The sequence below is a fragment of the Anolis sagrei genome, chromosome X (genome assembly GCF_037176765.1).
Source record: "Anolis sagrei isolate rAnoSag1 chromosome X, rAnoSag1.mat, whole genome shotgun sequence".
Classification (NCBI taxonomy): Eukaryota; Metazoa; Chordata; class Lepidosauria; order Squamata; family Dactyloidae; genus Anolis; species Anolis sagrei.
In genome coordinates this window covers 19835490-19845096 of record NC_090034.1, presented here as the reverse complement: position 1 = coordinate 19845096, position 9607 = coordinate 19835490, and the positions used below count along the sequence as shown (strand labels likewise).

Below are 9607 nucleotides of genomic sequence, written 5' to 3'. Positions count from 1 at the left end.
AGTGAGGAGGAGGAAGATAATAAGGAACTACAGGGGAAGAGGAAAAGAGCAAAGAGAAGAGGGAATAGGAGAAGAGGAAAAGAAGAGAACAAGAAGAAACAGGAGAAGAAAAAGGAGAAGAGAGAGAAGGCAAAGAGAAAATAATGAGAAGAAGAGTGAGGGGGAGGAAGAGAATAAGGAACTACAGGGGAAGAGGAAAAGAAAAGAGTGGGGAGAAGGAGGAATAGGAGAAGAGGGAGGAGAAACAAGAGAAAAGAAGAGGGAGGAGGAAGAGAACAAGAAGAGCAGCAGGAGAAGAAAAGGAAGGAGAAGAGAAAGAAGGCAAAGAGAAAAAAGATTAAAGGAAGAAGAGAAGAATGAGGAAAAGGTAAAAGGAGCTGCAGTGGAAGAGTAAGGAGGAGGAAGAGAAGTAGATTGGGAAGAAGTGGAGAAGCAAGAAGATTGAGGAGGGGAGGAGAAAGAGGAGAAGAAAGAGAAGTAGAGAAGGAGGACGAGGAATGTCTGACAGAGTCGAACTGGGCATCAAAAACCATAGTAAAGGAATCCCCCAATTGCAGCCACAGCCACAGCCGTGTTATGGGAAGAACATCCACCTGTAGAAGGAAAAAAATAATAATTTGGCATCAGATACATTACTGAACACTGTCCTCGCTGATCCTCAGGGTGTCCTACTTTGCAGGGTTGTTGGGAGAATAATAAGCCAAGCAAGCCACATACAAAAACGGAGATCATAGGATAGAGCGAGCTGCGTCCAAAACATATCACCTCAAATACACAACCACACATGCAAGCCAATCCCTTCTACCTTTATTAAATTTCTCTGTTCTCTTCATTCTTTGTGGTTTGTGGACGGGGTCTTCCACATTTGGAGGAGGATCTTCTGAAGGGAGACGGGAAAGGCTCATTAAAGCAGGCGCTGCATTGAAAAGCTCCTTCTGTGCTATCTTTCTGCTTTGGCCTACCTTGCAGGGTTGGTGTGGGAGGAAAGCATGATGGAGGCAAACCAAGAAGGGCCTTGAGCTCATTGGGGAGGAAAAGCAGGATGAAAATGCTATCCAGGGAGGAAGAAAACCTACTGCACAACAAACATCTTGAGCAAAACAAGAGCTTGAAGGACAGTGCCGGGCTTTGCTTCTCCAGATTAAGTCCTTATTGAGTTCAGTGAGTGCAATGAGATTATAATCTTACACCTTTCAAAAAAAATGTAAAGTGCATTTAGCTTCTATGTACTCTATATAACATTGTTTCTCAACCAGGGGGTCAAGGCTCCGGGGGGGGGGGGGGGGTCGCGAGAGGGTGTCAGAGGGGTCACCAAAGACCATCAGAAAACACAGCCTTTTCTGTTGATCATGGAGGTTCTGTGTGGGAAGTTTGGCCCAATTATATCGTTAGTGGAATTCAGTATATTCTTTGGCTGTAGGTGAACTATAAATCCCAGCAACTACAGCTCCCAAATGTCAAGGTCTATTTTTCCCAAATGACATTAGTGTTCACATTTGGGCATATTGAGTATTCGTGCCAAGTTTGGTCCAGATCCATGATTGTTTGAGTCCACAGTGCTCTCTGGATGTATTTGGACTATAACTCCCAAACTCAAGGTCAGTGCCCACCAAACCCTTCCAGTATTTTCTGTTGGTCATGGGAGTTCCATGTGCCCCAGTTTGGTTTGAATCCATCATTGGTGGAGTTCAGGATGCTCTGTTATTGTAGGTGAACTATAAATCCCAGCAAATACAACTCCCAAATGACACAGTCAATCCCCCCAACCCCACCTGTATTCAAATTTGGTTGTTGTCAGGTATTTGTGCCAAATTTTGTCGAGTGAATGAAAATACATCCTGCATATCAGATATTTACACTAGGATTCATAACAGTAGCAAAATTACAATTATGAAGTAGCAACAAAAATAATGTTATGGTTGGGGGTCACTACAACTGTATTGTGGAACTGTATTAGGGGGTCGTGGCATTAGGAAAGTTGAGAAACACTGCTCCATAGAGACCAGGGTTCGAATTGTATATAATTGTATAACTATACTGAGGTGCGTCTCCACTGTAGAACGAATGTGGTTTAATCCCACTTGAGCTGCCATGGCCCAAAGTTATGGAACCCCGGGAGTTGTAGTTTTGCATGGCTTTCAGCGTTCTCTGCTAAACTGCAACTCCCAGGATTGCAGAGCATTGAGTCATGGCAGCTCAAGTGGTTTCAAATGGTATTCATTCTACAGTGGAGACGCACATTTTGGAGTAGATTTGTTCTCCAATGCCATAGACTCCAGTCCAGTCTGAAGTTCCAGGAGGACGCATTTTGGCTGAACTTTTTGGAACAGACTTTTGGATAATAAGTGGTTCTGCAAAAGGATTCATTGTTTGGATCTCTTTCTGTGGACATCTTTCAGACCTGGGTTGAAACTTCCCAACTGGAGATGCTGCGTTGGGCAAAGGGTTGGACTAGATGGCCCCAAGAGGTCCCTTCCAACTCCACAATCCCATGAATCCACCCCAAATATCTTGCCCACTCACCGTACATCCAAAAACATCCCTTTTCTGGGAGCTGCCAGCTGAGGATACGGTCCAGCCATTCTGGCTTGTAGAAGTTGGAGAACCCCGCCAAGCCGCAAAACATAACTGCGGAGAAGGCAAAAGAAGGATATCCATAGCATGTTGGCCAAAGAGAAAGGGATCAAAGGCAGAAATTGTCAGACATGGCTAGACTCAATGTCAAGGGGAAACCTTTCTCTTTACCTTTTTATCCCCCAAAGTACTAGGCTTGTGCACAAATTCAGAGTGGTTAGTTCCCTTTGGCCAATCTGGCATGTTTGGCTTGGCCAGATGGCCGTAACGGTAAGGGCCCAGCCATCATGTTTTCCATCCGTTACGGGACTACATGGCAGCTTCGGCATCACGCGTGAGAAGAGGCTGCCACGTGTTGCCACGTGTTGCTCCCTGTGAGCCCTGCCTGTTGGGCCAATCTGAATCTGAACACTGTGACGTGTCTTACGAACTGTTTCCTTCACCCCCTTGCTGAAACCCAGACTCCCTTGAAAGGCAGAAAGGAAAAGGACCCAGGAATGGCGCTTCCTTAACCGCGTTCCTCAAACCCAGGTTCCCTTGAAAGGAAGAATGGAAAGGATTCCAGGAATGGAAAGGGGAGCCTTGTAAGTTCCCCATTGCCTCCAGTTAGAAGGATCTTCCAAGATCTTTTGGCTGCCTAGCTGAAAAATATTTTCATTAGCCGATTTTCGGGAGGCTCCAGAAAAATGGATCTGGGTACGCAACAAAATTCTGATGCCAAAACCGGATCGTCGTCCAGCCGAATTGCACAAGTGCAAAGCCCTTTCGCTAAAACAAAAGGCCTCTCCAAGGAACCAGCATGGCAAATTGGTTTGAAGGTTGGTTCACAATTCAAGGGACCTGGATTCGAATAGCTGTTCAGCCATTCAAACCTATTAGGTAGGTCACATTCTCTCAGCCTCTTGCAGAGAAAATCTTTTGAAAGGTCACTTGAGAACATGATGTGAAGGCACACAACAACTACCCGAAATAAACTTTGGAGCCTTAATGAATAGGATACTTTGAGGACGGGGATGCAACAATTTTTCTTTTTTTGGGGGGGGGGGGGTTAATGCAGCTCTCTCGCCTCCTACATTTGCCCATTCTTGGGCTATAAGGGTTTTTTTCGATCTCCAATGGTCGTTTTGCAGGGCCCAGTATCCATACTGGGGGACCTGCCAACCAAGGGCGGAGGTTGCCCATCAAAGGCGACGAACCTCTCATTCCAAAACAGCCAAGAAACGTGACATGACATCCATGGAAAGTTACATGACATCCTTTTAAAACCAACTGGCTCACTGTTTTCCGTAAAGAGGTCTCCCGGAGCATTCAGAAGCGCGTTCTTTTGGGGATGAAGGTTTTCCTGCATCATCAAACGGCACAAGACGTTCCTATAAAATCTGGCGTTGAGGAACAAGGGGTTCCGACATCCTTTCTAGGCACAGAAGGGATAGGAAGAAAGGAAGCCATGACCGCTTGCAGTTTGGCAAGGTCTTGAGCCAAACAGCCCATAGCATTGAGCCAGGGCCATTCAAGCGGTGTCAAACTGCATCAATCTCGCAGTGTAGATGCACCCAGGGAAAGGGAAGGTTTGTCCTTCTCCTTTCTTCTTCCTATGTAGGTGTAACGTCTTACCATTTCTGCAAAGAGGAAGTTGAAGAGCTGGTGGGACAATGCATAATCGGAGCAGTGGGTTTGGGTCATAAGGCGGCTGCACTTTCGTGGGACGAGGCAAGGCTCCCCGTCATCCTTCCTGGGCAAAAAGGATGGAGTTAGGCACACTTCTGTGGTCAGGTGAGAGGAACTGTACTTTTTCAGTTAAAAACACCTGGGAAAAGAGTTTTAGGTCCCTTCTACACTGCCATATAATCCAGATTATCAAAGCAGATAATCCACTCTCTGCTTTGAACTGGATTATGTGAGTCTACACTGCCATATAATCCAGTTCAATGCAAATTATCTGGATTTTATATGGCAGTGCAAAAGGGGCCTTAGTGAACCACAAGCTGAGGATGAGCCAAGTGTGTGATGCAGAAGCAAAAAAGGTCAATGCAATTCTAGGATCCTTGTGTATAGATTGAGGGAAGTAATATAGGTTATGGGTTGACAGTAGCTTTATACGTATTTCTATGTTGTTCATTCGTTCAGTCGTCTCCAACTCTTCGTGACCTCATGGACCAGCCCATGCCAGAGCTCCCTGTCGGCCGTCACCACCCCCAGCTCCTTCAAGGTCAGTCCAGTCACTTCAAGGATGCCATCCATCCATCTTGCCCTTGGTCGGCCCCTCTTCCTTTTACCTTCCACTTTCCCCAGCATAATTGTCTTCTCTAGGCTTTGCTGTCTCCTCATGATGTGGCCAAAGTACTTCAACTTTGTCTCTAGTATCCTTCTCTCCAATGAGCAGCCGGGCTTTATTTCCTGGAGGATTTCTATATCTATATCAATATCTACATCTATATGTGTGTGTGTGTATATATGGAGCCCCTGGTGGTGCAGTGGGTTAAACCGCTGAGCTTGTTGACGGAAAGGTTGCAGGTTCGAATCTGGGGAGCGGCTTGAGCTTCTGCTGTCAGCCCCAGCTTCTGCCAACCTAACAGTTCAAAAACATGCAAATGTGAGTAGACCAATAGGTACCACTCCAATGGGAAAGTAATAGCGCTCCATGCAGTCATGCCGGCCACATGATCTTGGACATGTCTACGGACAACGTCAGCTCTTCGGCTTAGAAATGGAGATGGGCACCAACCCCCAGAGTTGGACACGACTGGATTTAATGTCAGGGGAAAACCTTTACCTAGGAGTCTAATGTATACATTGAGGGAAGTAATATAGGCTATGGGTTGACAGTAGCTTTATACACACACACATACACACACCCCTATTAAAGGGATTTAGGAGTCTTAGTGAACCACAAGCTGAGGATGGGCCAAGTGTGTGATGCAGCAGCAAAAAAGGCCAATGCAATCCTAGGAGTCTAATGTCTAGATTAGGGGAAGTAATGTAGACTATGGACTGACAGTAGCTCCGAGGGTATGTATATGTGTGCGTGCACACACACACACCTATGAAAGGGATCTAGGAGTCTTAGAGGACCACATGCTGAACGTGACTCAAGCTTGTGATGCAGCTGCTAAAAAGGCCAATTCAGACGTAGGATTCTAGTGTCTAGACCAGGCATGGACAAACTTCAGCCCTCCAGGTGTTTTGAACTTCAACTCCCACAATTCCTAACAGTCTGTAGGCTGTTAGGAATTGTGGGCGTTGGAGTCCAAAACACCTGGAGGGCTGAAGTTTGTCCATGCCTGGTCTAGATTGAGGTCCCTTCCACACAGCTGTGTAAAATCCACATTGAACTGGATTATATGGCAGTGAGTGTGGACTCAGATAACCCAGTTCAAGGCAGATATTGTCGATAGTCTGCCTTGATATTCTAGGTTATGTGGTTGGGGGATGTAATAGAAGCTATGGATTGACAGTAGCTAAAAAGCCCAATGGGATTCTATGAAGTCACAGCCCTGCTCTATTCTGCTTCGGAAAGACCTCACCTGGAATAAGAACCCAGGTCCAACACTCAAAAGAGGATGGCAAGGACTCACGTTCAGATGGGAAAGAGAGGGGAGGAAATCCCTACCAGGATCCTAAGAGGAAGGAAAGGCACACATCGCTCTCTTTTAAATCCAGACAGGAGCCGTTTGTTGGGGTGAAAGCGACCGCATAGTCCAGCCGCTCAAAGTGCTCTGGGACCTTCCAGAAGCTGGGACGCAAAACCTGGGCCCATTCTGCAAATCAAGCAATGAATACGTTTATTAAAAAGGAGAGAAGAACTAGAGCGGAGTAGCCTAAGTACTAGACCAAGGGGGTCCCCAAACTAAGGATTTCATCACATTGAAGAAGGGAAGTCTTTGGTAGAGTAGAGCTCAGTCTTACTCAGTTGTGAAATGAAACGGGTGATTTCCCTACCTTCGTCACACTGTTAAATGTATCCATGTTACTCAGTTGTACTCAGTATTCTTTCAGTAGATTCGCCATCACACTGCAACCACTGGGCACTGACCCCTCTCTCTCTTACTCTTGGCTGCCCCGCAGAGAAGGGTGTGGACCTTGGAAAACTATAACTCCCAGGACTGCATAGTATGGAGCTATGGTATTTAAAGTAAGGTCCAGCTACATCCATTCCACAGTGTAGATGCACCCAGAGAAGGTTCGTGGAATTCCCAAGACCATCTCATGGAGACAGGGTTGCATCCATTCCACACTGTAGATGCAACCATGGAAGGTATGGACCTTGGGAAACTATAACTCCCAGGAGGGAAGTATGGCATTTAACGTATGGCACAAGGGCATTCATCCCACACTAAATGCACCAGGAGAAGGGTATGGACCTTGGGAAACTATAACTCCCAGGACTGCAAAGCACAGAGACATGGCACAATAATAATAATAATAATAATAATAATAATAATAATAATCCTTCTCTCCCAGCTTTCCCATGCAATACAAGGCACAGGCATATTACGGAAGGAAGGGAAGGGAAGGGAAGGGAAGGGAAGGGAAGGGAAGGGAAGGGAAGGGAAGGGAAGGGAAGGGAAGGGAAGGGAAGGGAAGGGAAGGGAAGGGCCCTCTTTCTCCCTCCCAAACAGGGAATGATGGAGGGGAGAAAGAAAGGAAAAGTTAGAAAGAAAAGGAGGTAGGAAACAGAGTTGGAAGGTAAAGAAGAAAGGAAGGAAGGAAACATGAGAGGGAAGGAAGAGAAGAAAAGGAGAAAGAAAGTTAGGAAAAAAGGATAGAAGGAGAAAAGGAAGTAGGTAGGAAACAGGGAATGAAGGAAAGAAGAGGAGAAAGAAAGGTAGGTAGGGAGAAGAAGAGGGGGGAAGGAGAAAAGGAGGAAAGAACTCTAGGTAGGAACAAAGAAGGAAAGAGAATAGGAGAAAGGAAAGAAGAATAGGTAGGAAAAAGTGGGGGAAAGATTTCATAAAGTGTGGTGCAGTGGTTTGAAGCGGAAGCTGGATGGCCATCTGTTGGGAGGACTTTGATGGTGCCTTCCTGGCAGAATGGGTTTGGTCTGAATGATCCTTGAGTGCCCTTTCCAACTCTAAGATCTGGATTGTGTTGACTGGATGGCCATCTGTTGGGAGGGCTCGGATTGTGTCTTCTTGCCTGGCAGAAGAGGGTTGGGCTAGATGCCCTTTGGGAGTCTCTCTCAACTCTAGGGTCCTAAACAGAGTTCCAGCTGGAGAGACATCCAAGCTGGGCGTGCTTTAGGTCCAATGCAAATATCTCCAAGGCATTGGCACAAAGAACATCCTGCTTGCAAACAAATAAAGAGACATTCAGCCACAGAGCCACTGAAATTCAAAAGCTTCCTGAAATAAATACTAAAATAGAGGACAAAGATTCAGACAACTCAGTTAAAATCCAATTTCAAAGCAGATCCACAAACATAATAAATTAAAGAAATGCATTTTCTGCAACCGCTCAATGCTCAGCACCTTTGCCCCAACGACAGCTAGTTCTTCTGCCCAAATAACATGTCTTTTACCTCTATAAGAATCAGGATTTTCCAATTCCAAGGCACTTCGGGCCTCTTCCATCCCGGCAGAGAGTTTCTTCTCCAGAAGCGCAACGCGTTTCGAATCCGGCTCCAACCCGGGCTTTGTCTCCCATTTTGCCAAGGTTTTGTTCAGATAGGCTGGTCATTTGCAGAAGGATAATACATAATATTAGCAAAGGCAGCAAGGGGCATTGGAAGTTTATTTACCGGGTGTCAACTGTTTGCATACGAAGCATACTATAAATCCCAGGATCCCACAGGAGGTTGCCAAGAACTGGATATTAAAGGTAAAGGTAAAGGTTTTCCCCTGACATTAAGTCAATCGCGTCTGACTCTGGGGGTTGGTGCTCATCTCCATTTCGAAGCCGAAGAACTGGCATTGTCCATAAACACCTCTAAAGTCATGTGGCCAGCATGACTGCATGGAGCACCGTTACCTTCCCGCCAGAATGGTACCTTATTGATCTACACACATTTGCATGTTTTTGAACTGCTAGGTTAGCAGAAGCTGGGGCTAACAGTGGGAGCTCACCCCACTCCCCGGATTCAAACCTGCGACTTTTCAGCCAGCAAGTTCAGCTGCTCAGCGCTTTAACCCACTGCACCACCGGATGAGAAAAACAAGTTTTGAAAGTAAGTGTGAATTTGGAGGTCAAACTCAGCAATGGCTTCACTCCCGGTTTTAGTCTGAACTTTTAAGGAACTCCCTTTGGAACTGAACCCCGAACTGGGGTTGAAACATTTCCTTCAAAGTTTAGACTGAAACCAGAGCAGATTCCCACCGTTTCCTATCCCCTTTGATGCAACCATGAGCATGCAGAATATCAATGGGCCTTCTTTAAGAGGAAAACATGTTGAGGACAGGTACCTTGCAAAACCGCAAATCCCAATATGGCGTCTACGTTGATATCTTGGCTTTCCTCCTCCAGGAACAAAGCGGCTCTTTCCAGGGCCAAAAGGATGTCACTCCTCTGCTGCTTCTGCTCCTCGCATCTAAATGAATGGAGAAGAAGGTGGCAAAGGAACAGCCGGGAGACGTAGTGCAGCCTCCAAAGCATCCTGGTTTTGCTGGAGTGTGTGCGACTTGACCCTTTGCTTTTCGGTGGTTCTGCGGTTGAATGGCTTTTGAACCGTTTGCAAGCCGGATGTTCTCTATGCCAATGCCTTGGAGATGTTTGCATTGGACCTGAAGCACGCCCAGCTTGGATGCCTCCCATTAATTCCGCTCTCCAGCTGGAACTCTTTTCAGAACTCTAGAGTTTGGAGGGACTCCCAAGGGCCATCTAGTCCATCCCTACTCTGCCAGGCAGGAAGACACAATCCGAGCCCTCCCAACAGATGGCCATCCAGTCAACACAATCCAGATCTTAAGAGTAGGAAGGGGCACCCAGGGTTCGTCCAGTCCATCCCTAGTCTGCCAGGTAGGAAGACACAATCTGAGCCCTCCCAACAGATGGCCATCCAGTCAACACAATCCAGATTTTAAGAGCTGGAACAGGTTCC

General features: G+C 46.4%; 1 protein-coding gene across 1 annotated transcript; it reads right to left on the bottom strand.

Moving 5' to 3' along the window:
- Positions 1 to 2997: 2997 nt before the first annotated feature.
- On the bottom strand, positions 2998 to 9211 carry CXH16orf89 (chromosome X C16orf89 homolog). Its single transcript, XM_067473474.1, has 6 exons — positions 8973 to 9211; positions 8093 to 8242; positions 6185 to 6332; positions 4189 to 4306; positions 3853 to 3988; positions 2998 to 3110 (listed from the first exon to the last, which is right to left on the bottom strand). The coding sequence occupies exons 1-6, from the start codon at positions 9160 to 9162 to the stop codon at positions 2998 to 3000; spliced, it is 855 nt and encodes a 284-aa protein (XP_067329575.1). The 5' UTR covers positions 9163 to 9211.
- Positions 9212 to 9607: the final 396 nt, after the last annotated feature.

What these genes read in the sequence shown, in the direction of transcription:
- CXH16orf89 (XM_067473474.1), bottom strand. Translation starts at nt 9,162, where the DNA reads ATGCTTTGGAGGCTGCACTACGTCTCCCGGCTGTTCCTTTGCCACCTT. An exon ending in GGGATTTGCGGTTTTGCAAG is followed by an intron (nt 8,243 to 8,972) that starts GTACCTGTCCTC and finishes GCAAATGACCAG; the next exon opens with CCTATCTGAACAAAACCTTG. An exon ending in TCCTTCCTCTTAGGATCCTG is followed by an intron (nt 4,307 to 6,184) that starts GTAGGGATTTCC and finishes CTTTTTGCCCAG; the next exon opens with GAAGGATGACGGGGAGCCTT.